At 48.4% G+C, this 27,403-nt stretch overlaps 1 protein-coding gene across 1 annotated transcript in view; it reads right to left on the bottom strand.

The window, feature by feature from the left end:
* Positions 1 to 27,403, bottom strand: part of LTF (lactotransferrin) — a 27,660-nt gene continuing 257 nt past the window's right edge. Inside the window, exons 2-17 of the mRNA XM_008703877.2 lie at positions 21,527 to 21,690; positions 19,057 to 19,165; positions 18,550 to 18,732; positions 18,099 to 18,246; positions 17,545 to 17,600; positions 15,936 to 16,114; positions 15,276 to 15,450; positions 14,396 to 14,550; positions 13,116 to 13,206; positions 12,117 to 12,164; positions 11,445 to 11,600; positions 9,614 to 9,755; positions 4,920 to 4,987; positions 2,925 to 3,109; positions 1,545 to 1,734; positions 1 to 205 (exon numbers count right to left, since the gene is read on the bottom strand). Of these exons, the coding sequence (XP_008702099.2) occupies positions 171 to 205; positions 1,545 to 1,734; positions 2,925 to 3,109; positions 4,920 to 4,987; positions 9,614 to 9,755; positions 11,445 to 11,600; positions 12,117 to 12,164; positions 13,116 to 13,206; positions 14,396 to 14,550; positions 15,276 to 15,450; positions 15,936 to 16,114; positions 17,545 to 17,600; positions 18,099 to 18,246; positions 18,550 to 18,732; positions 19,057 to 19,165; positions 21,527 to 21,690 (2,084 nt within the window). The 3' untranslated portion in view covers positions 1 to 170. The remainder of the gene's footprint in view (positions 206 to 1,544; positions 1,735 to 2,924; positions 3,110 to 4,919; positions 4,988 to 9,613; positions 9,756 to 11,444; positions 11,601 to 12,116; positions 12,165 to 13,115; positions 13,207 to 14,395; positions 14,551 to 15,275; positions 15,451 to 15,935; positions 16,115 to 17,544; positions 17,601 to 18,098; positions 18,247 to 18,549; positions 18,733 to 19,056; positions 19,166 to 21,526; positions 21,691 to 27,403) is intronic.

Genomic DNA, 27,403 nt, shown 5'->3' with positions numbered 1-27,403 from the left:
TGAAAATCAACAGCCTTTCTCATTTTATTTATTGCGAGGACGACAGCAAGGAGCCGGGAAAGCAGATGACTGGCCGGGAAGGGAGAAGGCCCAGCGCCCCCAGGAGGGGCCGAGAGCAGCGAGGGGCTGAGGCGTCTCAGGAAGGAAGGCCAGGCCGTCCTTGGCGGGTTTTATCTACTCAGGAAGGCGCAGGCTTCCAGAAGCGCTGTGGGACACAACAAAGCAGAAGATTCAGAAACTGATTTCTTTTTTTTAAACCAAGAGGTCAATCGAGGAAGGTGCTGAAACACAGACCTTCTCCCACCTGCCTTCTCCACCAAGCCCCCTGAGCCTCCTCCTAGCGGGGGGCCCCACAGCTCTGGCCCTCACTAACCCCGGTGACTTCCTGCGCTGGCCTGAGTGTCACAAGCCCCACCCCCCTTTGTCTCTAGTTGAATCAACTGTCACTCTCAAGTTCACAAGACGCAGATGGTCCTCTGACGGGAGCAATCAACGCCCTGGTCTTCATGCAAATCCGTCTGCAGTGGCGGTCACCTACTCGTGCACTGGGTCATATGCACTCGCTGAGGACTACTTCGTGCGAGGCACTAAGTGCCAGGGTTCAGCAGGGACACACGGGCCCTGCCCTCAAGGGGCACGCGGTCTCTGCCCACCTGAGCTGACCACTCATAAGAAGAGCCCTGCAGCCTCTCTGTCAGAGCGGAGTCCTCAGACCACCTGGTCACAATTCCCCCAGATGCCGGTTGGGAAAGGGCAGTGACAATATTGACATTTGGGGCTGGGGACTTCTTCGTTGGCCGGGCTGTTCTCTGCTTTGTTTAGCGGCACCCGAGGCTCCCGCCCACAGACACCAGCTGCACCCCCTAAGTTGTAAGAATCCAAAACACCTCCAAGCATTGTCCCCTCGGGGGGGAAACATTGCGCCTCGCTGAGAAGGACTGATACAGAGCTTCTCGGCCTCACCCCATCCCTGGGCCCCCCACCCCATGCCTCCGGCTGTCTGATGAGGTACCAGGAACAGGGCCCTGGGTGACCCCATGCACAGGGGAGGCGGTGGACATCGCAATTTTAGAATCACCGCCTGGAGCCTTACGACCCTGCAAATATCTTATAAATGTGTTTAAAGGAGCAAATTATTTGTCAATTCATTTTCCTGGCTGGTATTTACGGTAACTGTCTAGAGACCAGAATTTGGCATTTCTGAATACATACGTGTGTCTATGCACACGTATGTGTGTGTACGCGTGTGTAAGCCTATGTACATACAACTACACGCATACACACACGCACTTCTCCTACTGAATAAAATGAATCATCAGACTCTAAAACCACGACAGGCACTACAGCATTATTAAACTTTCGCATGTTACTACTGCTTTATTTTTCTCTGTCTTGCATCTCAACAGTGACGCTGTGACTCCCTAACGCAGCGGGATAACCCATCGCCTTAACTTGTATTCCTTTCTTCATTCCTAGAACGCCGCCGGGCCCTCCAACCTCGCCACCCCTCCCACCCGGGGGCTTCTCCGCAGCATTCCACTTACGGGAGCTTGAGCATTGTCTCAGATTAGCGACGGCCGTGACGTACGCGGAGCCCAAGTACTCTTCGTACGTGTTTTTGCCCTGGAGTCTGGCCAGGCACTCCGTGTTGTCATTGAACAGAAGGTTTTTGGTTTCAGACACGAACAAGCAAAACTCTCCCGGGCATTTAGCTCCGTTTCTTCCAAACTGATTCTGTAGTAACAGGGCAGACAGTAAACGAGTGGCCGAGGGAAAGGGTTCTCGAGAATGTAGGGATTAGGGGAGGCCAAGGACATCTCTTCCATCAAGAGCTCAGCCCTGGGAAGCCCACGGAACGAAAGGAGCAGAGTTCTGGAGGCCTTCCACTGCTTGGCTGAGCCTTCCCCTGCCCCATGTCTTCCTGCAGCCCGTGCCCCCGGGGGTCACAGACGCACCGGGCAGTGCCTGGGCCCCTCACTACTTCTGATCTCACCTCCCACCATCTTTCCCTCCTGGTCCACCTGTGGCCTCTTCCCGTAGAACCTCTGGGTGGCTAGGTGTCAGCTGAGGATTTCTGAGATCTCCCCCAAAAGCTGATCACCTACAGCATTCTGAGAGGCCAGCTCTCGCAGATAGACAGTCTGCACTGGAAATCTGTCTCTGCCATTGATCAGGTCATTGCCTTGGGAGGGTGGGGTCACTTAGCTTCCAGTGGCCACAGTCCCTCTTCGGTGCCGCGGGCCGAGAACAACACACCTCAGTGATGAACCCCTCTCACCAGCACCAGTGAGTGTGCCACAGTGAGGTTACTGGACCCATTACTACCATTCTAGGGCCATCGTCTTTATTTTTATTTTTTTTTTAAAGATTTATTTATTCGACAGGATAGAGACAGCCAGCAAGAGAGGGAACATAAGCAGGGGGAGTGGGAGAGGAAGAAGCAGGCTCATAGCAGAGGAGCCTGATGTGGGGCTCGATCCCATAACGCCGGGATCACACCCTGAGCCGAAGGCAGACGCTTAACCGCTGTGCCACCCAGGCGCCCCATAGGGCCACCATCTTTAAATCACAGCTGGACACAAGGTGTTCTGATACAAAAACTAGAAGCTCTAAAAGAGAATCACAGACTTGAAGGAAATTGCATGGTTTCCTTCAAACCACTTCCCATAGATAGCCATAAACCTACAGGAGTTCTGGGTGTGTTGTTTCTAGAGATTACACACGTGGACGCCTCTGTCGTTCTCATCACTGAGACTCTCTGGGCAGCTCCTCGGCATGAAGCAAACACGGTCAGCACCAGCTTCAAGCAGAGGGACAGGAAAGACGGGCTCTGGACGGGCTGTTACCCCTACAGCGCTGGGACCCGCCCCCTTCGCAGCAGCCCGTGCAGTTAAGAGACAGCAGGAGGCCCTGGCGATCCACACCTGTTGGTCGAGCAGCACCTGCTTCAAGTGTTCTGCCTTCTCTCCCCGAGATACCACAGCGTGGTTCGGAGCCACGGCCAGGTGGCAACTCTGAGCCTCCGTCACGGGCTTCCGGGTGCCATCGAGGCACAGCAGCTCAAAGTCCTCCAGCCTCAAATCCCTAGCCCAGGCCTCAGGGTTCCCTCCTGGGGAGAGAGAGAAAGGCGGCATCAGCCACGGGGCTGCCCCACTCAGTCAAATCTCAGTCTGCCCCACTCAGACCCCCACTCAGGCGGGTCCGCCCGCCTCTCCTGAAATGCACACGTGAGGGTCGCTGTGATGCAAGGGAGAGGGAAAGGTCTGTCCGCACAAGCCAAACAAACTTCAAATAAAATGTCAGTGCCGCTTCCATACAAGGGGACAGGATTCAGAAATATAAGGGAGCGAAGCCCTGACACATTCTACAATGTGGCTGAACCCTGAGAACGTGATGCTCAGTGAAAAAAGCCAGGCGCAAAAGGCCATGTGATTCCATTTCTGTGAAACGTCCAGAACAGACAGACCTACAGAGACAGAAAGGAGACTGATGATTGGCAGCTCTGGAGGAGTGGGGGAAAGGTGCAGAGGTACTTTATGGGGCGTTCTAGAGCGTTCTAGAATTGGACTGGGCTGGTGGGTGTGGCGCTCCATGAGTGTGCTGCAGACCACTGAATCCCACACTGGGAACGGGTGGATTTTTATAGCACGGATTATATCTCAACAGAGCTGTTAATTTTTTTAAAAGAACGCCCTCCACCTGTGCCCTATTTTCCAATGAGTTTCAGGAAAAGAATATCTAGTTTATGTTCAAGAAGAAAGCGTTTTGTCCTTCCCTTCATATTCAAATGCTCTTAGCATATAACCAGACAAAGGATAGGAACTTCTACAAGTTTATCGAATATGTTCTCTCAATTAAAAAAAATAGTTATGAAATCCCAAAGAAACTTACACTGAAATCTGACCTGGCTCTAGGGGATCGAGGGTACACTTAATCATGATGAGCACTGACTCATGTACGGAATTGTTGAATCACTATACTGCACACCTGAAACTAATATCACACTGTATGTTAATTATATTTCAATAAAAAAAAACTGACATCAATCGATCCCCGGAGACCACTTAGATTACTGGTTCATACATTTGAAATAGAATCGTATGCATGTCTGTGTGTGTGCAAACACAGGTTCATTGTTCAGGCCCCTGATCTGCTCCTTCTGCCCCCTCTCACCTCATAACAAAAACAAAAAAAAACCCCACTTTATCCATTCTCTTGGCTTTGTCTATTTAATATTGAGATCACGCCAAACTTTTATGTCTGTCCTCAGTCCTTCTCCCAAGAGACGTGGGGAGGACCAGAAGGTGGGAGGAGGGGCTGCGACTGCCGATATTTGAAGGACAGAGGCAGAAGGTCTAGGCGGTTCTTTCTCAGGGGACCAAGTGGTGAGTCATCCGCTGGGGGCCGTGGGGCCGAGTGGGGGTTCGGGAGAAGGCTGCAGTTTGGATGGCGGCCAGATGGCTCGAGGGGCTGAAGCTGGCAAATTATTATTCCTCTTCCATTATCTGTACCTGCCTGTGACTTGGTCCCTCAAAGACTCCCAAGGAGTTTCCAGACTGAGGGCTCACATGGGTCCGAATGAAGGCCTTTACTTCCTTTTTTAAAACTATGGGACAGGAGGATGGTGTGCTTCTGTGGTTGATGAGACTAAGCCACTGTGGAGACATTTGCTACTGAGTATGGCTGGTGTGTGTGTGTGTGTGTGTGTGTGTGTGTGTGTGTGTGAGAGAGAGAGAGAGAGAGAAGAGAGAGGGAGGGAATTTGGTTTCAAAATCAATGTGACACTCACAGACATACCATGTGGCATAATGAGATAAAGAATTTTGGAAGTAACTTGATCCAAAGCCTAGAAAAGGTTATAATAGCTTCCCAGTTGCAAATCTGAATACTGAGACAAGAAAGGGAAACACTTTGCTTACCATTCGTGTTCTGCAAGACAGTGACATCTTTCACAAAGGCGACATCTCCAGCCCTCTCCGCCAGGCACCTAAAATGTTCCAGAAAATAAACACATTGCCACAGAAGACAAACAATGAGGGTTTTCGTAAATATTTGTAATATAGATTCCAAAAACTGAAGCTTGGGAGTAAACATGGAACAGATAAAGACAAATATTTCCAGGCACTTATGGTTTAAAATGGTAGCTTGAACACATATGTTTGTGAACCTTCCCTGCTTCTAGAATCCCAATAAAATGACATTAATGAGACTGTTGGAATTTTTTTTTACATTAGTGAGATTTTTTTTAAGCTATAAACCATGAGCCAGAGAACGGCAGGAGGGGAAGAGAGAAGGTAATACTGACAACGTTTGGAAGACAGAGGGCAAATCAATGGGCTGTAATTGACCCAGCAGAGCAGAGACAGCTGTGACGTAAGCTGGAAGTGGGGGAAGCCCAGAAGAAAACTGATGTGCACTACAGAACTCCAGAAAGGCTCATCAATGAGAAGTACCAGGCACCACGAAAGTGACTGAGACAAGAGGACTGGATAGAGTGTTTATAGACACAGCTTAGGTGCCCTCCTATTCCAGATGGATGGGAGATGGCTCCCCACACCTCACCGTGTGGCAGAAGACTAAAGGTTTGCTCCTAACAGATTGAACCTGAACAACACTAGAGACAGAGAGCCAAGCACAGTGGAGAGCAGAGGCCCAACACTGATATCAGAGAGTGGATTAAAAACCTATATTCTGGAAGGTTAAATCATAAGCTCTTTCCCACACTCAACCTCCCAAGAAGCATACGGGATGATTCTTTCTCTGGAAAAGCTGATCAAGCCAAGAAAAATTCCTATAGATTCTGACATGGGGATGCCCCACAGTGAAATGACACAAACCAGTTGCCCCACAGGTGAGACTCATAACCAAGCCAAGACGTGGTACCTGATGAGGAACTAACAGAGCTAGTGCTTCATTCGTAAATATGGACAAATGGCCAGAAACTGCTGGATCTTTGAAGAAATGCCAGAAAAAATTGTAGACTGGAAAAAAAAAGTAGCTAATTATACTCAGAAAATACAGAGACAATACAAGAGAGAGAATAAAACTTTTTTTTTTTACTACAATGAATATCATTAAAGAGATGAAAGAAAGTGTAGCATTCATAAAACAAGAGCAAAAAGCTCTAAGAAAGGAGCAGTCAGAACACTAACAGTTCTTAGAAAGTAAAAAAATCATCATAAAAATTCTCAAAAATGATAAAATGATTAGAAGGGTAATCTGAGGAAATATTCCAGAAACTAGAAGATAAAGAAAAACAAATAATAAAAAAATAAATAAGAAGAAAATGAAATGTTAATCCAGGAGTCAATAATTTAAGATATTAAGGTTTAAAGAGAAATCAGAGAAGACAGGGTAGAAATTATCAAAGAAGTAATAAATTAAAATTTCCCAAAATGAAACATCTTGAGCTTCCAGATGAAACAGGTCCACCAAGTGCCCAATCCAAAGGATTACAAGGAGACCCAGATAAACTAACATAATAACAAATTATTATTAAAAAAAAAGAAATATCAGTGTGAAGTTTCAGAACATCGGGGATTTTTTTAAATGGTTTTTTAAAAACTCAGAAACTTCTTAAGAAACTTGTTTTCAAAGCATTTTACTTTGATAAAACCCCAAATGAATTTTTCCTAAAATGTACTTTTCATTCATTGTTAAATCTCTGTAAATTTAGAGAGAAATACACTTTTAAGAAAGAAGTATAGGGGTCTGATTTCTTTACTCTTCACAAAATATTCTTTGTGTCGACCTGTGCATCTAAGACACTTCCTAACCCTCCTAAAGCTTATTCTCTCAGAATTAGGAAGTTACAAATAAATTGTTGAAAACTCAAAAATAATTTTTTTTTCAAAAAGGAAGAGTTCATATACAAAGATTCAGGAATCCAAAATGGTATCAGATTTCCCAACAGAAATTCTAGATTTAGAAGACAATGGATTAATGTTTTTAATTTTTTGTATTTGCTGTAGTTTCTGTCTTTCTTTTACATTATGGATAATTTTTCCACCTATCTTCCCTAATTCCCTTTTTAGCTACATCTAAGCTGTTAAACTGGTCAGCTGCATAGCTAGTTTCAATTGTTACATTTTTTCCTTTCCAGAAGTTCTATTTATTCTTTTATAAAAAATATTACCTTGTTTTTTCTGCTGGAAAACTTGCTTCTGATAACTTCCCCCCTGTGTATTTGGTTAATATCATTATAGTTATTTTTGACTGTGTACTGCTCATTGTTATCAAGACAGGATTTTTGAGTAATCGTTGAGGACTATCCTAAGGTGCTGTCTTTCAGGCAGGTTTCTAGAGGGACCATTAGTCTGGGACCACTTTTAAAAATATTTATGAGTTGAGAATTTCTGGACCATTCTAGGGGATATAAGTTTGAGCAGCAAATCCATGCACGGTTGGCTCGTGCTTCCTGTTTCTCAGGGATGGTGTGCAATCTCCTCCTTGTTTTCCTCAGCATCCAGCAACTTGTTGCCCTCAGGAGTAGGTGTGGAAATTACTTCTGATTCACCCCTACCTTAAAGGTGTATGTAACCTCGGTGTTCAAATTTGTCACGACAGGTAACCGTCCTCAGGACAAAGTGAACACTGAGCTCTCTGAATTCCTACTCCCCCTTAATCATCTTACAACTTTGTCATTTATTTGATATTCTTAAGAACGTGTGTGTGTGCGCGCACGTGTGGACTAATCCAACATTTTTGCTTGTTTTTAGTGACAGAATTGGTCAAAATAGCTAATGCTGTCCTCTCTCAGATAGGCAAAATCCTGTCAAAATCCCTCGGGAAAATGTTTTCCAACTGACACGTCGTTATCCAGCCAAACTCTACATCATTCCACAGGTAGGACGAAGACGTTTTCAGACATGTGATAAATGTCTGTAAAACGTTTACAGACATGCTGGAAAAACAGCAACGCCAGTTCAGCCTTTCTCAAAAATATGTGTTCTATGCCAACAAAACCAAGAAAGCCAAAGATATGGAATCCAGGAAACAGGCAATTGAACATGAAGTATGTCGAAGGGAAATCCCAGAATGACCATCAAGGGGAATCCCAGGACCACAGCTGTGCGGGGGGCCTAGAGAACACCAGTCCGGACCCAACCGGGCCAGAGCAAGATTCCCAAGCATCTGATGAATCCGAGTCAGCATTCACTGTGGGTACGTATTTTGAGGGGGTTTATACCACTGGCTAAGGATTTTGACATGAATTAATGATTTTTTTAAGCACAGAAAATTAAGCAAAAAAATAAATAAATAAATAAATAAATAAATAAATAATAAGACACCTATTAACTCTAGAGTAAACAAAAACTTTGTACCATAAGGGACATATTTGGAATGAATACCACATATTTAATAGGAGGATATGTACATACTCATAATAACATAAGCACTGAACATGACGTGAATCTGTGGGGTGCTAAAAGCAGGTGAAATTTGTGCTTGTGAATGGAACAGGCACAGAGGCAGCACGAGAGGTTAGAACTTCTTCTCCCGTAATGGAAAGTCAGCAGAAAAGAGCTGAAAACCGAAAATTAAGAACCAGCAATGTAAGGATGTTAGTTAGAAATATAGCGGTGATAGGACTTCTGGGTCCAGCGCTCAGTTTAGACAAAAGACAAACCATTTCCTTCTTGTATAAATAGGAATACGAAAGTGTAGGTGTTTCCAATAAAAAAATACCTTCCCATGAGTTTAAAATAGAAAACCACATGATTCCTCTGGGTTTTTCTCAGATATGTGTCTACTCAGTATTTCTGAGCAGAATCACATCATAAATTTTCCATTTGCAAATCCTTATTCTTTTTAAGATATTCTTGGACATTCACAGAATATTTTCATGAGTCACTCACACTATAGGAAAAGTTACGTCTATATCATCCCATCACTCAAGACCTGAGCTGAAATCAAGAGTCAGACACTTAACTGACTGAGCCACCCAGGGGCCCCAAGTGCAATATATTCTTGGTGGATAGAGAAAAAGGGACTGGGGAGGACCCCTGAGAAGTGACCACCGACGTCTGTAGGAATGGGGTTGTACTTTTGAGTTGTGGATAGTTGCCGTGGATAACTAAGTGATTATAACCGGTGGATTCTGAAAACATGTTTTTTGGTTTATCTTTCACTTTACTAGTGGAGAATAACACGGCACCACGGCTTTGTCCCTGCCATTTCTAAGGCTGAAATCAAAGAGAAAAATGAGGCATGCGACGGAATGACAACCCCAATGGGCTGGGGGTGGAGAGTTTGGTGGCTACGGGAAAGAGAATTCTTGCCCATAAAATTGAACTGTAGAAAGGACTTAAGAGACTACAGACACGACCCATTTGATTTGGAGGAGGGGGACACTGAGGCCCACTGAGGCTGACTTTGGCCCCAGACCACGGGGAGGGGTCCGGCAGAGCTGAGGTCAGGCAGCCCCGTGGCAGCCTCCAGGGAGGAGTGGAGGAGCCCCAACAGGTGCAGCCCCTTAGTGGACCCCGAGGCTGCCCCCTGGCTCTGCGTGACAGGCCGTATCTGGCTTCTTAGAAATGCACTGCCAAGATGCTGGATGATGAGGGACGAAGGATGAGGCCCTACCCTGGGCAGGCTCGGCCGCAGAACTCACCTAAAAGCCCCAGTGTAGCCGAAGTACCTCTCACTGTTGTTGGGCACGCACTTGTTCTCACCCTTCTCGTCGCCGACGCACAGTGCGCAGAGACTGGACTTCGGGTCAGCCCCAGGGGCACAGCTCTGGCTAAAGAATTCATCTGCGGAGAAAGAACACGGGCATCAGCGCTTCGTCCCGGAGTCGAGACCAGAGGCCTCTCTACCCAGCAGGCCCCGCAGCTTAGGTTGGGTTCATCCCGTGGCCTGGGACAGACAGCACACACTTGCTGTCACACCCCGCCACGTGCTATCCCCCACCGAGGGCCCAGCAGAAATCAGAAGAGCTTCACACGGGAGGCACTGACAGGAAGTCTGCCTGGGGGCCGGAGAAGAGGGTCTGGGACTGGGCAGAAGGTCCCATCGTGACAGCCTCGAGCGGGAGACTCGACTGATGAACTCGGCGGCGACCCGCGGCAGAACGTGCGGGCCGCCCTCCAGGATCTGACGTCCCCTTTCCTCGGAAATAGAAACCCTGCTTTCTACCTGGGCGCCTGGTCCCTTAGACGAAAGACTGGCCTTACCAGCTGCCCTGTGGCTAGGACAGACCTCGCCAGCGAGTTCCTTAGAAACACCCTTCGAAGACAGTTGGCACAGGCCTTTCTCCCCTTCTTCTCCTTCCTTCTGCACGCGGCATGCGGACCTGCACTAGGCCTCCCATGGTGACATACATGGGCCATGAAGGGACCTTGAGCATGGCAGCCACACTGATCAGGACAGCCAGATGTTTGAAAGCCGGCTCTCTGACACCACGTCATCGTCACAGTAGTTCTGGACAACCTAACCTCTGGGTTTCACTTACGTGACAGAGAACGAAACCTCTGCTGCTTGGAGTTTTTTCTCCTTGCTGCTGAACTTCATCTGAACTCACCCACCCTGTGATCTGAGCCACATTAACACAGACTAGCATGGTGAAGGAGAGAGGACACGCCGGGGACATGAAAGTCCTGCCTCGACGAGCGGCGAGCACCCGTTATCAGACCCGTGCGGCCCCTAACCCCTGGAAGAGCCACACCGCGTGTCAACCTCCGGAGAAGCCCGGGGAGCACCTGCTAAGGTCCCCCCAGCTCGGAGGCAGCCGCGGGGCTTGGAAAGGGCGACCACGGCGAGTGCTAGCAGCGAGGAGCGGAGCCCCGCGGAAGTCGGCAGGAGCCAGGCTCCCGAACCCACTCCTAATGCGGCAGCGCCCCCTGGAGGAGACGCCTGCAGGAGAGGCGAGCCCCGACGAGACCATGCCACACGCTGCGGCAGGTGGGGCGCTGCTTACACGCGGGGCAGGAGCGCGGGGCGCGGCTTACACGCGGGGCAGGAGCGCGGGGCGCGGCAGGGAGAGAAGGCCCCAGAAGCAGGCGGAGCCAGAACCCTCGAGCTCTTATTCGGTTTCCTGGCAGTGTGGAGGAAGAAGTCCGTTTCCTGAGGCAGGCACGTGCCTTTCCCCAAATTAGGAAGCAAGCGCCTATGAGAAATTTGGATCCGGTGCTCCAAGAGATTAAAAGAAAAAGTAACATCTGTACTTCGGAGAACCTGCATCTATTCTTAGAGCGCAGAGAAGCAGACTGACTGATCCCCCAGTTTTTTATCTTGGGGTGGGGTGGCTGGGGCAGGGGAAGGGTGAAGTGGGACCCACTCAGGGCTGCTCTGTCTGCAGGAGGCAGCCACGCGGACAACACGCTCATCCCAAAAGAGGCGCGCCGGCCACAGTCGGCCTGCTCCTCCCCGCCCCCGCCCTCCCCTGAGGTCCCACAGCTCAGCGTGCCTACCCACGTACCCACGACTCCCTCAGGACGCCTTACCAAATTTGCAGGAGCCTGTCTGGTTGAAGAGTAGGCCCATGGGAATGTTCCAGCCTGCAGTCCTGCCCACGGCGGTGTGGCAGGACTTCCTGCCTTTCAGAGAGTTCCAGGTGAGATCGGCATCTGATTTCCTAACAACGGCCACAGCAAGGTACCCTTGAACAACAGAAGAGCAGGTCTGAACCTCCGGGGGGGAGGGGGGAGCAGGGGCTGGCATGGGATTGGAGCACAGCTGTCTGCAGCCCCAGAACAAGTCAGGGAGCGCCACCAGGCAGTGATGCCCCCGGGTATCTGGCCATTGTCGGAAGCTTAGCTGGCTGCTCTGTGTAAAGGGGAGACCGATCCAGGCTATGAAATGAAGAAGTAAGACAAGCTGAGCCTTCAAAGTGATTGCTGGGACCGTCCCTGACCAGCCCTATGAGACAGGGATGTAACAGCCCTCCTGCCCCGTGACCAGCACACAACGAGCAGCTCTGACAGTTCTCTGTCAAGTGTGAGGGTCAGTAGAACGTTCACTGCAATTACTCATCTATGAATTATCTGCATCTTCAAAAGAACTTACGGCTTCTCCGGCTACATCTCTTTCTGTGAGTTTTTTTAGAGTTTCTGCCACCCCCTCCTCTGGCCACGAGGACTTACCCTCGACCCTGAAACAAGCAGGTTCCAACTCACCTTCCACCGGTCTATCCACACAACCTGCATTATTAGGGTTCTGTGACTCTGAAAGGACAAAAACAAGCAAAATGTCATTAAACACCAGGCTTTGTTGAGAAGCCGCAAACTTTTAAACCTCAGCCACGCGGGGTCAAATCTGAAGAGACTGTGCTGCGGTCCCAGGTTGCAGCTCGTTCACAATGGCCACCAGCTGGACATTACCAAATGCCTCTCCACCACGGGGGGGACAAAGAGCTGTGGTCGGGTCACACCGCAGAACACCGCACAGCCACGAGATTCAATATTCTTTGGATGAACAGCCCAAACTTTCACACCGAGCGAGAGACGTACAAAGCACACGCCTCGCATGTAAGGTTTAAAAACAGGCAGAACTGCTCTGTGCTGTTTGAGGTCAGGGGTCATCACCGTGGCCGGAGTAAGGGGACTGGTGGCAGGAGGACACCTGCGGCCACGTGGAACTTGCTGTGTCTCGATCCGGGCACTGGCGCACAGGGACGTATCAGCTCGTGAAATATCACTGAGTTGCACTCCTATGGGCACTTTTCTGTATGTATCTTATACTTTACTGAAAACTTTTTTAAAAGATTCTATTTATTTATTTATTTATTTATTTATTTGAGAGGGAGAGAGCATGAGTGGGGTGCCAGGCAGAGGGAGAGGGAGAAGCAGGCTCCCCGCTGAGCAGAGAGCCCGATGTGGGGACTCAATCCCAGGACCCTGAGATCACGACCTGAGCCAAAGTCAGATGCTTCACCGACTCAGCCACCCAGGTGCCCTTAAAACCTTTTTTAAAATGAAGAGGAGGAAACCAATCGATGTTCTGTCACTTCTCAACAGAGCAGGCTGTGTGGGTAAAAGCCCCTTTCCTTCATTCTTTCCCCCGATTCTCCTGTTTGAATGCATCCACCCATCGCGACATCGCCACCTGGCCCCACGGCGTGGGCTTACTCCATGGCCCAGACAGAATAAACCAGAAAGGACGCTCCCTTGACTTACTTTGGCTCTCTGCCAGGACAGGCACCAAACCACACTTGCCCGCCACATAGATAAGGCCTCCATCCAGGCTCAGGGCATCAGCTCTTCCTTTCTGTAAAACCAAAGCAAATAGTCAGCACCACACAGTGTGGCTGTCTCCCGTCCCGCCTGTCCTTACAGTCTCTAAGAGCATGGCTTTAGGTCAGAGAATGTCAGCTATTCTAATAAAACAGCGGAAAGAGACAGGGGTTTGTTTGAACAGAGCACCCAAGGAAATACTAGGTGCACTACTGATTCTCAACCAGCCCCCCACGCCTTTCATGCTGTCACTTCCAATGCAGAGACCAGGCACAGGCGGCACTGACCCTCTGTCCTCCAAGCAGTCTCGGGACACCCTCCTGGACCAGCCTCACTCACTGAGGAGACTCATGGAAACAACTGGCCTGGTCTAGTCTCATCCCACGGGCACTGCAGGCAAAGCACTACCCAGAAGTTGTTCAACATGGGGACGCCTGAGTGGCTCAGTCCGTGATCTCAGGGTCCTGGGATCGAGCCCCACATCGGGCTCCCTGCTCAGCGGGTAGTCTGTTTCTCCCTCTGCTGGCTGCTCGCCCTGCTTGTGTGTGCTCTCTCTCAAATAAATAAATAACATCTTAAAAAAAAAAAGTTGTTTAACAAATGAGCAGCTATGACTGATCTGCCTCACCCTGGGAATGAACAAGCTCGCACCCAAATTCGGGTGATGAACACGGATTCATCAAGACTGCAAACTCCCTCTTCGACTCCGTAATAATTTTTTTGACAACTCTACTAAAACTAACCGGAGACGTGGCTGAAGATTTCTATTCAGGGATGCAGCACCACGGGGTTATTGATAATGATGAAATAAGGGGATGAAGCGGAAGAGGATCACAGCTAAACCAAGCCACATCCACAAGAAAGATCATTTTTAAGTGTTTTCAGAGAATATATATTCACGTGGGAAAATGGCCACGGCGTCCAGTCAAGCGACAAGGACTCAAAGCCTACGGACAGAACTGGGGCGGTCCAGGGTGGCTGCCGGCACGGGCACACACATACGGAGAAATCCGGGGGTAGGGAGCGATCAACACCTGAACCGCGTGTATCTCTGCTAGTTGTGTTCGACATGCTACCTGTCTAATTTGTCCCGGTCCCCTGCAATAATCGCGAGTTGTTCTTTGAAGCAGGGGGGTGGAAAGGCCACCAGAAGCGGTTCTGAATGGAGAGTGGAGCGTCCAGGCCCCCCCCACCACCACCCCCGGCAGAGTCCGCGTCCCTACCACGACCAGCGCGATGCAGTCCTCGCCGCTGGGCGCCGACGTGCAGCTCACACTCCCACCGCTCGCGCGCCTCCACTGCTCACATTTGTTCAGTTCGTCCTGGCCCACTGCGCACCACACCACCCGCGCGCGCCTCTCCTCCACGTCCGAAGCCTCTGCGCACAGGGACACGGCCGTGGTGGGGCCCAGAGCCTGGCGGGGACATCCCGGCACTGCCCACCGCCCGCCAGCCCAGAGAAGCACCCTGGGCACCTGCCGCCCTCCCCCTCCATCCTCGGGGCCCAACCCCTTCTCCAGGCTTCTCATTTCCCTTCCTTTGGAGACTTCCCTGGCTTCTCATCCACCCTTTGAGCCTTAGAGCAATGACTTGTCTAGTATCTCAGGACCACGGGATCAAAGCTCCAGGACACAGAGACAGCGCAGTCCCAGGAGATGGCCCAGTCTCCCCCCCCCTCCCGCCCCCCGCCAGCTCCCCTCTGCACTTAGGAGAGGAGGAGCCATGACTGAACTGGCCCACTGTGGTATCCCCAGCCAGGTGCAGGGTGCCAGCCTCGGGGTTCATCGCTGGAGGTACCCTGGCTCTCTTGCTTCCTGTGCGTATATCTTCATAGGAGGCCCGTAGATGGTGCCATCAGGGCTGGGGAGCCTGATGTACCCAGGGACATAGAATGGCATTAATTGGGTGCCTGTCACAGGAGTTTGGACATATTAAATGCCCTGGCTTGGCTGACTGCACACTGGCAGCTGCCTCACATTTGAAGAAGTGACCACTCCCAGGGCAGGGCCGTGCTGCCTGAGAAGGGAGTTCCCGGCAGGCCTCACCCGTGGCTTACTGCCCCTGCACCAGCCTGCCCCCGGGGCCTGCCTGGGCCTCACTCACTTTCCCGCAGGCCCTGGAGGGCATTGATGTAGTTGAAACCAAGGTACAGCTCAGAATCTATATTCGAGGGGACCCTCCAAAACCCAAGGGCGGAGTCTTTAAACAGCAGGTCCTTCTCCCCTTTGGGCGAGCCGAAGAGCTGGAACGAAGACAACGTGTCTTTTCCAAACTTTTCCTAATTCAGAAAAAATTAGAATTACAGTGTCAGTGGTAACTAGAGAGGAAAGCAAAAACACAATGCTGAAAAACAGTATCTGGAGCTGGGGGATGACCCTGGAGCGGGAGTCTTGGTTCGCTTCCCCCTGTGCAGGGACCGGCGCCATCCCTGTGACAGGAGCTCAGCTGTGGCTTATTCCTTAGAAAGTTGCTAGGGTCCAAGTTCCTTAGGGTCCTGAGAATCTGCCTCATCCTCCCTCTGCTTCTGCTCCAGCCCTTGAAACCCTGTCCGTTCATCGGTAGCGCTGGAGAGAGAGCTTTATTGCTCCTGCTGTCCAGAGCCAGCTGAGTTAAGCGGTTCCCTGAATTTGTTAACCCTTCGTGCAGAGAGGCTGCAGAAGGCCTTCTGGGGCAGCAAGGAATTGGGAAAGGAAGGAATCTCCCCACACCAAATGCAAGCAGGCGCAGAGGGCCTTCCTGGAATGGGGGGAGGGGGATGGATACCTGTGCCTTCTGGAGAAGCTCCCAGATCAAGTCCTCCTTGCCATCCACACTCCGGGCCACAACAGCATGAGAAGGGATCCGGGCCAGGTGACAGTCCTTGAAAGCGTCCACTGGCTTCCGAGTGTTGTTTAAGCAGAGCAGCTCATACTCGTCCTGGTCAGCCTTGTTTGGCAGATTCTCTGGAGGAAGGGTGGAAGTGAAGGGGAGCCCAGGTGAGCCTACTGGAGGCATTGCCCATGAGCTGTAGGTCCCCTTCCCCCACCTGGTGAGCTAGAGCCCTCTATAAAACTGGGGGGCGGGGGGGGGGTCAGAAGGGCGGTGGATTGCTCCAGAACATTCAAAAAAAGAAAGATAGTGCCCAGAAAGCCTTGGAGGCTAGCCCGGTGTTCCTCTGTGTCAGATGGGCTGCTCTGGCATTATTAAGACAGCTGTCTCGCCAGCCAAGAAGGCCGACCAGACGCCATCTGTTTCCATGGCAACTCCGCCTAGAAAAGCGCCCCATGGCAGAGGCAGCCCAGCTTGCCAGCCAGGGGGCGATGCCTTACCCACCTCTCTAGAAAGAATAAAAATTACAAGCACTTTTAAGGCAGGAAATAGAGTTGAATCCCTTCCCCACATTGGGTGTTTTCAAAAGAAGGGGAAAGACTGTTTTTATGAGCGAGTTCAGCCCGATTTGGAACTGCTAATGTATCTCGTCTAAAAATTGATTCAGAATCTATGAAGTGACAGGAATCTGCCCAACTCATCTTATGAGATTAGTACAACCTTGATCTCGAAATCAAAGAGAGAAGCACAGGAGAGAATTACAGGCCTTTTGTACTGACGAACATAAATGCATCAATCTCAAATATGCGTTAGCTAACTCAGTCTAACAGAGGATTTTAAAAACTAATAGATCAGGATTAAGGTTTATCAATTTATTCCATTAACAAAAGAATGGTCGGTCATCAAAAAAGCTAAAGCAATGCACGTCATTAATGAGATCATCTTAATAGAGGCAGAAAAAGAATGTGTATGTTCAATAGCTACTTTGTTTGCTTGTAAGTTTCAGAAAACAAGTGATATGGAGAACTTGGTAAAGTTCTTGACCTTGACAAATGCCATTTATCACAATGGCTACAGCAAAATCATACTAACAGAGGACAATGTAAGCATGCGTTTCGAATCTGGTGGACACATTCCGGGGAGCATTCCTCAACTGTTAGAACCACTGAACTGGACATTCACACGGCATAGACAAATCTCTAAAACAAAATGCTGAGTGAGAAATCTAGGCAGCAGCATGGTTTCTGGTGCTGAAACTTCTGTGGTCTTAGAACCAAAAACACAAGGGGCGCTCTACATTTCGCAAGACCACATACATCTCGAAGGACCCGTGTCAAGTACCGTGGCAGGGCTGTCTATGAGGAAAAGAAAGGCAATAGGTATGGGGATTTAAAGAAAAATGATTGTTTAAAATAGGAGATAACAGGACATAAGAGGTCTGCCCTGTGGGGAACCTTGACAATAGTGTGCCAAGAGGTGAGGAATCCGATTAGCTCAATACTCAAAATTATGGGAGAATAAAAGAAAAGGAGAGAGTACCCGTGGCTCTCCTCCCACCTCTTACCGAACACTGTACTGTCCCTGACAAAAGCCACATCTCCAGCCCCGTCTTGCAGGCACCTGTGGAATAAGAAAGCACCGGAAGGGTCAGCACGGGCCAGCCCTCCCCAACTTCTTCCTCGTGCCTCCCAGGAGCACTGGGTCCTGGGGCTTATCTCCTGGGGGCATCCGACCCACAGAGGTCAGGGCTCTGAGGCTTTGGAGCACCCCAGCTGGGGAGGGGGCAGGAGCCACCCCCAGGTAGATGGTGAGGAACAATGGCTCAGGTGCTGGCCAGAGAAACCCCACCCCACCTCTTGTCTTAGGGACCGAAAGGGCAAAACGGGTCTTTCTATATAAAAGGGTTTGAAACCTCTCCACCAGACAGTACATGCTCACCAGCAAAGTCAGTGGCCTCTTTGGACTCAGTACTTCTGTCTACACGGCAATGGGAGAACTGGACCCGCTCTGTGGGCCCGGCCGGCTGACTGAACTGTATTTGGGGCCAGAGAAAAGGCCTCCAGGGCTGAGGACACATGGCACTCAGGCCACTAGGGAGACAAGGGCCTTCTCACTCACTTGAAGGCACCAGAGTAGCCGAAGTATGGTTCCCTGGAGGAGCAGGCGCACTTATTTCCCTCGGTCCCCGCACACAGGCGACACAGGTTGGGGTACTGTCTCTCATCCGCGCAGGGCACGCAGGAGGCAGAGAAGAATTTGGCCGCAGCTGTTCAACACGGTGAAATAGACCACAAAGTGTGAGCCAGCCCCGCCCCAGCTTGTCACACCCCCCAGTGTCAGTCCTGTGGGCGGAGAGCCGCTTCCCCCACCCCTGCTGGAGAGCCTCTTTGTGAGGCTGGGAGCTCAGAGATGCACTTGGCCGACAGCCGACTCAGCGGCCACTTCCCACGGGCCGCTGGGGCCGTGGGCCCACCTTGGGCTCATCACACATGTTTAGCAAGTGGCCTGTGCGTGCAGCTGGCCTGGAGACCCCTGCCAGAGATGGGCCACCATCCCCCAGCCATCTCACCTTCCTCAAGAGGCTCAGGTGGCCCTGGCCAGTTTAAGAATGGACGGAGGGTACCCATAGGGATGTTCCATCCAGCAGACCTGCCAAGGCCTGTGTGGCAGGACCTCACGCCTTGTAGTTGGTTTAGCTGGAAGTTGGTGCCCTTCTTGGCTATGGCCACGGCATAATAGTGGATTTGTTGCTCTGCAAAGGGACAGAGAGAATTGAAAGCTCTTCACCTGAGAACTGAAAGCCTTAGAGGGAGAAAAACGGCCCACCTTGACCTTGCCCGGGTGGAAAGGGGAGCCATATGCTGCCTTTTCCTCCCGCCTGCTCTGTTTCCCCAGGGAGCACACACATGTCCTCCCCCCGTGGGTCGCTTCTGGCCCGAAGAGCCCAGGGACTCCGTCCCCTGCAAGTCGGATGCTATCCGAGATCCCGTCTCTACAGCTCAGCCCCTCGGACTGCACAGAGCCCAGAGCCAAGGCCAGGATCACTCCTGCTTCTGGGTCTCCAGGGACAACTCACTTGCTTGGGTCCCATACACCTCAGCCGCTATGGGTCGCAGTTTGTTGGGGTCCTGGCCTGCCTCAAACACCAAACCACCGTCCAGGGTCACAGCATCTGCCTTGTTTGCCTGAAAGCAAAGAGGCCAGCCAAGCTTCAGGAGAGAGCCCGCCCTCACCCAGGCGATTCGATTCCAGGATGTCACAAATCTCCGTGGCTGGAAGGATCCTCAAAAATGCTGCTACACTGGCTCTTTTGTATGAGTCCCCCTGCCTGTATCGCTCATTCATTTCAGTCATTTATATCTAAAGTTGTTTATTCTAGATGCTTTCTCCCACTTTCTGCTCTATATTTAGTTCTTTTAAGTTCTTTTTTTTATTGAATAAAAAATAGAACTATTACGCTATCCTAAAATTATCCTAATAAACCATGTGCGTTCTCTTTGGCATATTACTTCTCATATACTTAACATACTGCTTATATTTGCAATCTGGTACAGACAATATTTGGTGGACTGCTTTACTCATCTAAAAGCACATGACATTTTCTGACATCTGCAGAGCCTTTATTGATTTGCTTGACCTCCTAAAACTTTATGATCACGTATTTGTTCCATAGTTTATCAAATAATTCCTCAAATGTTCAGCACTTCTTTTTTTGCTATGAAATCTATGCTTTCGTAGCTCGCTTTGTCCTCCTAGATTTTTTTTTTTCCTTCTGATGACCTGTTGTGGCCTTGGGATAGGCATCCGAGGGTGGGAATCACCCAGACAGCGAGCACGTTTATCTTCATGGCCCTGGCCACTGTGCCTCTGTTTTTCAGAAGATCCGTAATGCCAATTTAGAATGCCACCAACCACAAAGATCAGTTGTGCTGGAAAATCACCAGCAGCACTGGCTTTCATTTTATTGCTCTTCCTTTAGAAAATGCAAGTGCTAACGAATTGGACAGGTGTGTATCCCTCTGGCTACTAAGGGGAACATTTCATATTTCTAGTAATTACACACGCCCTCTTACTAACGCTCGGTTCATACCATTTTTCGTATATGGTCCTACATTTCTTACCAAGTTGAATTAGGTCTTTATAGAGTGTACGGTCAATAGCAATCCCCTGTCAGAGCTGGTGCATATTCATTCTGGTGCTTCCTAAATTTTTTGCTTAAATGTTTTTAATGGCTATAAATTAATTTTTTTATGTTTTTCAGTCTGTTTACTTCATGATTTAGTTCACTGCTTAAAAGCAACGAGAGTTCTTGTTCCTCTAAAGTTCTGAGAATTAACCTGTCCCTTGGTTCTTCAATAATACGTGTTTTATTTCCAACCATGTCATTTGATGTGTGGTATGTAGAACTGATTGCGAAGAGGCTTTTATTAAAAAGGCAGATTTTGCGACCTCATCACAGGTCCTCGGTTGAATAGGTTAGAAGAGGGTCTAAGAATCTGCATTTTATTTTTTTTTATTTTTTATTTTTTTAATGATTTTTTATTATATTATGTTAGTCACCATACAGTACATCCCCGGTTTCCGATGTAAGGCTCGATGATTCATTAGTTGTGTATAACACCCAGTGCACCATGCAATACGTGCCCTCCTTACTACCCATCACCGGTCTCTCCCATTCCCCCACCCCCCTCCCCTCTGAAGTCCTCAGTTTGTTTCTCATAGTCCATAGTCTCTCATGTTTCATTCCCCCTTCTGATTACCCCCCCTTTCTTTATCCCTTTCTTCCCCAAGAATCTGCATTTTAAACCAGCAAGGTATGCCAGTGCTGTTTTTCCCCCAGGCCATAGTTATAAAATAATAGCCTACAACATTGTTCAAACTAAATTTTTTTCCCATACCTACTGTTCCGATAACTCTAGATCTTATGAGAAACTTTGACACAGATTACGCACTCCATGCTGGAGTGGAGTACCCACAACCATGGCACAAGCCAGGGACACAGAACATATATGTTGAGTGAATGAGTAAAAATTATTTCAGTAGATCTTATATTTCAAAAAACAAAAGGAATCTGAAATCATCTGGAGGTCATGATTCCCATTTCCTTCCCTCTGGAAATGTCTTGCATAAATGTCCTTCCAATGCCCGGTGCCCTGGCTGGCCCTTCCCCAGCAATGTGATGTGGTAACTACAGACCAGCTGAGCTTACTTTGCTCAGGGTTTGGCGGTAATGATCTTCTGGAGGTTTTCCCGTTCAGAGGAACCCTGACTCTTGCCCGTGTTATATGACTGCTTCTGTGTTTGCAACAGCTGTTATTCACAATTTCTGTTGTGACCCAGATTCCCCACACTTGGTCTCTCAGCTTTGAAATGTTAATATCTCCTTTCAAAATAGCCTGCCTTGTGTCCTATGAGGAAGGAGCACTCCCAAGTTACAGGTACCCAGAAAGAAAAGCAGAGGAGGTAAGGGAAACACATTTTCTATTTCACTCCATTTCATTCCCTCCATTCGGTTTGGTCCCACCCAACACGTGGCACTGACTTACCTTGATGGCCTGGATACATTCTTGGTGAGAGGTTTTCCTAGTGCAGGAGACATTAGGGCCACCCACTTTTCTCATATTCCGTTGGAATTTGGAGCATTTTGCCGACTCTGCTTTTGAAATGGTGCACCACCGAACACTTCTCCTAGGGGCGGCCACACACAGTCCTGGGAGAGAGAAACCAAGGAGTCAGGGCTTAAGCACTGCCCATGGGAGACACAACCTCACCCTCTGACAGGGTTTTCTAGACTCCTCCATCTCTCTGCTCCTCCCCTTTCCTCTCCACTCAGTGCCTAAGTCAGGCCCCTCTCCTCGAGTGGAGGTGTCTTGATGGTCTAATGAGCATTCTCTGATGGCCGGAGGGCTGTGAGTCTCAATAAATGAAAGGAGATGGTCAGAGCCTCTGGATTATTTTCCTTCCTGTAACTGACACGTTTCCCACCTCTAAAAAATGATGATGACCCTTTGCCTCAGTTTGTGAGGTCCTTCCACCACCTTTGTCCCACTTGAAGCCAAGAGATAGGCAGAAAAGGGTAATCCCTGCTCCTGTTTTATTAATGTGGAAACTGGCTCTTGAGGAGGCTGAATGATTGGTTACTCAGCAGTGGCAAAATCCAGCCTCAAATCCAGGTCTCTCTAGACTGTTGCATTGACAAGAATCTCCCCAGATGATACCAAGGCAACTAAAATACATCCGACTCTTTGTCAGTAGCTACAGTAAGTGGTGTACCAAATGGGTCAGCGTGCCTGAGTTACCACCATTCACCTCTGTATCAAAAACATTTGTTCTCCTGCTGAGACTGCCTTGTTGGTTAGAATCTGTGCAATTAGGAAGGAGGTTGGACCAAATTTGCTCACAGCCCTTAGAAACCACATCATTGAAAAGCTTATAGTGAACATTAGATTAAAATGGTGAAAGGCTGAAGGCTTTTCCCCTAAGATCAGGTATCCACTCTCAGTTTTTCTATTCAGCGTAATACTGGAGATCCTAGCCATAGTGATAAGGTAAGAAAAGCAATAGCAGACACCCATACTGGAAAGGAAGGAGTGAGACTGTCTTCATTCTCAGATAACATGATCCTCTATGTAGAAAATCCTAAGGAATGCACAAAATGCTATTCGAACTAATATACAAGTATAACAAGGTCACAGGATACAAGATCACTACACAAAGAGCAATTATATTTTTGCATATAAGCATCAGATAATCCAAAAAATGAAATTAGGAATATAATTTTAGGGGTGCCTGAGTGGCTCAGCCGTTAAGCGTCTGCCTTCAGTTCAGGTCATGAACCCAGGGTCCTGGGATCAAACCCTGCATCAGGCTCCCTGCTTGGCAGGAAGCCTGCTTCTCCCTCTCACACTCCCCTTGCTTGTGTTCCCTCTCTCACTGTCTCTCTCTGTCAAATAAATAAATAAAATCTTTTTTTAAAAAAGAATATAATTTTATTCACAATAATATCAAAAGTAATTAAATACTTAGGAAAAGATTTAACAAAACAAATCCAAGAACATTTGTGCACTGAAAATTATAAAACTTTGCTGAGGGAAATTAAAGGAGATCTAAACAAATGGAGAAACATTTGCATCCATCCTTTATAAAACTCAATATTGTTAAGATGGTAATTCTCCTTAAATTGATATAGAGAATCAACACAAATTCTATCAAAATTCTGGCAGGCCAGTTTTTTTTTTTCTTTTTGTAAGAATTGACCAACAGATTCTAAAGTATTTATAGGATAAATAAATAAATTGGTATAAATAGCCAAAGAAATTTTATATAATTTGTATTTGTATTTACAATTTTTCTTTATATAACTTATTTTATATAATTTATATTCAATAGTCAAAACAATTTTGAAAAAAAAAATCTGGAGCAATTTTACTTCCTAATTTCAAAACATACTATAAAGCTACAGTTATCAAAACAGTGTGATATTAGCATAAAGACAGACATAGATCAATGAAACAGAATTGAGTCCAGAAGTAAATCCTTATATTTACATTCAATTGATTTTTTTATAATAACACTAAGGCAATTCATTGGCAGAAGGATAGTTTATTAACAAGTGGTGCTAGCACACAGATATCCACATATAAGAAGATTAACTTAGAGCCCTACCTCACACCACACACAGAAATGAACTCGAAGTGGATCATAGAATTTAGTGTGAGAGATAAAACAATTAAACTTTTAGAAGGAAGCACAAGGGGAAAACCATGCAACCTTGGGTTAGGTAAATTTTAATTAGCTATAACCCCAAAAGTGCAATCCATAAATGAAAAAAAATTAATAAATTGGGCCTATCAAAATTTGAAACTTTTGTGTTTCAAAAGACAGTTAAGAAAATGCAAACACAAGCAACAGGTTGGGAGAAAATATTTACAAAGAACTTTGACAACTCAGCAAAGACAAACAACCCAATCAAAAAATAGGCAGAAGGTATGAACAGACATTTCACCAAAGAAGATACAAGAATGGCTAATAAGCACATGAGAAGATGTTCAACATCACTAATCATTAGGGAAATGCAAGTTAAAAGCACAACGAGGTCTTCATTTCATACCTATGGGAACTAGTTATAATAACTAAAACAGAGGATAACATTTGGGTGAGGATGTGACAAAATGGGACCCCTTGTACATTGTAAAATGGTGGAGCCACTTTAGAAAACAGGTTGGCAGTTTCTCAAAATGTTAAACACAGAGTTACCATATGACCCAGCAGTTCCACTTCTAGATACCCCAAAGAAATAAAAAGATATATCCACATAAAGACTCCTTTGTGAATATTCACAGCAGCATTATTCAGAAAAGCCAAAAACTGGAAACAACTGAAAGTCCAGCCACTGGTGAATGGTTAGAGAAAACGTGGTATATCCACACAAAAGAACATTATTTGGCAGTAAAAAGGAAAGAACTAGTGATATGCACCATGATATGAATGAGCCTCATTTGTGCTAAATTTGGTATTTAGAACACTAAATATTGTATGTAAATAGGTAAATAGGACACTACCTATTGTATGATTCCACTTACATGAAATGTCCTAAAAGGCACATTTATAAAACAGAAAGTAGATTAGTGATTGCCTGATGCAGGGGTGGGAATGAGAAGTAATGATAAATGGACACGAAGAAACTTACTAGGGGGTGGCAATGTACTAAAACATTTACAGTGAGGGTAGTGCCACTAAAAATCATTGAACTGTACGCTTAAAATAGGTGAATTTTGGGGATATGTTAAATATACCTCAATAAAACTATTACAAAACAAAACAACAAAACAAAAAACAAAACCCTTGATTGCAAAAGCCCCCTTCCCGTTTGGATGTGCTTTAGGGTAGAACGCTCAGCCCTCTGCCACCTCCTGTTCATGAACCATCCCCTGCCTAATCCGACCCACCAAAGTATTTGAGGCTCCCTGGGGGGGTTTGGGGAGGAGACCAGCGGCTCCCAGGCCGAGTCAGCAGGCTCTCAAGGGCATGCTACCACAATCCTTCTCCACCAGCCATCGTCCCAGGAAATCCCAGGGGATGTAATCTAGCCCAAGGGTCTCATGGAACTGTCCTGCCATAAACATTAACCCAGTCATATTCAGCCTCTTGTGACCCAGTAGCATTTACTGGATGCCTTCTGTATACACAGCACTGTATATACAAAGGAACATGTAAGCAGACAGGACTAGATCTCACCTCCCATCTGGAGAGGCAGAAAGTCAAAAAAGAGGAAGCGAAGGATGATGAATGCTCTAGAAGAAACAAATACCAAACCAGAAGTGAGGTCCCCATGACCTCAGCCAGTAATCAGGGTGGTGGCCGTCCAGGAGGGTGAAAACAATGGCCCCATTGTTGCAAGCTTGTTTTATGCCAGGTGCTTTACTCAACATTTCACACCTTCTCTGTCCATTGATCCTCCCAATTCCCTGTATTGTGAGTGCTGCTAACACCCTCATTTCCAGGTGAGAAAATAATGGCTTAACTAGTTATGTGGCTTGCCCAAGGTCCCCCCAACTAATAAGCATTGGGTCTTGGATTTGAACCTACAAGGTCAAACACGAAACCTCCTGCTCTCACCACAGAGTGAGCCTTCCTATTTTGGGTGGCTAGGTTAGAGACAGGCTGCAGTAGAGATGGGACAAGTGAAGGGTTTGGGGTCAGATCAGGGAAAGCCCTCAGTGCTGGTCCAAGGAGGTCTTACCCCAGAGGGAGTAGAGCTCTCCTCTCATGAAACAGAGCAGAGATAAGAGCTCTGCCTAGAATGGGGGAGGGATAGAGTGAAAGCAGGGAACCAAGTAGAAAAGCACTGGGAATGCACAAGGGAGAGGAATAGGGAAGTGGTGTCAGAAATTAGCTTGGTGACAGATGGGACCAGAAGGTGAAGAGGGGGAGCAAAACAGAAGACCATGTTTCATGGTGGGTGAGGGCATGAACAGTGGCAGGAATGGGGAGCCCATGGGGAGAGGTGGTTTCTTCCCTTGGGAAGGGCTGAACCAGGAGACTATAAAGGACCACTGAGGGATTTTCCAAGATCCACGGTCCCAGCCCCCCAAACACAGGGGCTGGATCAGAATGCACCACCCACTCATCCCTCCCCCGGCTCTCACCAGCCAACTCCCAAGACACACGTCCCCCTCAAGACCACACGCTCTCTGAAGCAGGTCTGGGGCTGGCCCCTCCTGTATCCCCAACCCCACACCTGAACTGTGCCAGCCATTCAAATGCTGTCCCCCTGACCCTAGATGGAATGGAGCTACTCTTCTCACCCCACCCAACCTCAGCCAGCCAGGACGACCATGGGAGCAGGGCAAGAATCCCCTAGGGCAGGGGTCCAAGGCAACCAAAGTGAAAATGGAACCCAGCGGTGCAACTCTGAGCCTAGATCCTGCACCACCTCCCATGACCACCTCCAGCAAAGCAAGGTTTCCTGCTTCCCGGTCTCTCCCAGGTGGCCCCAACCCTGTGCTCTGCTCCCAGCAAGCCACAGGTCAGGGAGCCAAAGGGAAGCTGGTCCTGAGCAGCTGGTCCTGGCCGACTCCATCCTGCCTCAGAGAAGACAGGGATGACAACACCCATTGGGAGGAATTTGGAGAAGGGGACCGGAAGGTGGGGACAGGGATGGCTTCATGTTCCCTAGGTTTGGGGGTGTAAGCTCACTGTGCTCTCTATCGCCCTTTTCTCCCCAGGAAGCTCCCAGCTGGGAGTACATGCTCTAAGCCAGGAGGAGGCTGACCCGGGCTGGCAGGAGCCCAGGAAGGGAGGGGACACCTGTCGTTTTCCTCTGACCCCCCACATACTGCGGAGGCTCCGATGCCAGGAACCCTGTGTTCACATTCACATCACTGATGTCCATGATGGGCCAGTGCCCTCCGCACAACCCAGAAATTATTTCAGATAGCCCTAGTCTGGGTGCATTTAAAACCAGAAGTCAATCATTTCTCCCTTAGATGCTCTGAAGGAGGGGTCCCCTCAGGAGGGTTCGTGCCATCACCCCTGTCCTCCTGCAGTGGGAGACGTGGGTGTACCTTTGCCTGCCATTGAGCAGGTGGCAGTCAGCCTCCACCTCATAACTGTGTGGGAAGATGGTTGGACTTTTTTTTTTTTTTTTTTAATTGAGGAAACTAGGGCTCTGTCTTGCCCAAGTTACACAGTCCTTGCAGGAGCTGGGTTTAGAATTCCAGTCTCCCGTGCGTCTTGAGCAAGTCAGTCACGTCTCTGGGTCTCCTTTTCCTCCCACCAAAAAGCCTGTCACGGTACTATGCGTACCAAAGGTCCGGGTGGGACGCCATGGGACAGGGTCGCTTTGCGCAGCTCTGGGGACACAGGGACCATCTCAGAGGAGCCCTGCTCTGGCTCCTCCCCAGGCAGGTGGGCGGGACCCG

This window comes from Ursus maritimus, unplaced genomic scaffold, assembly GCF_017311325.1.
Source record: "Ursus maritimus isolate PB19 unplaced genomic scaffold, ASM1731132v1 scaffold_14, whole genome shotgun sequence".
Lineage (NCBI taxonomy): Eukaryota > Metazoa > Chordata > Mammalia > Carnivora > Ursidae > Ursus > Ursus maritimus.
This window is presented reverse-complemented; position numbering and strand designations above follow the sequence as displayed.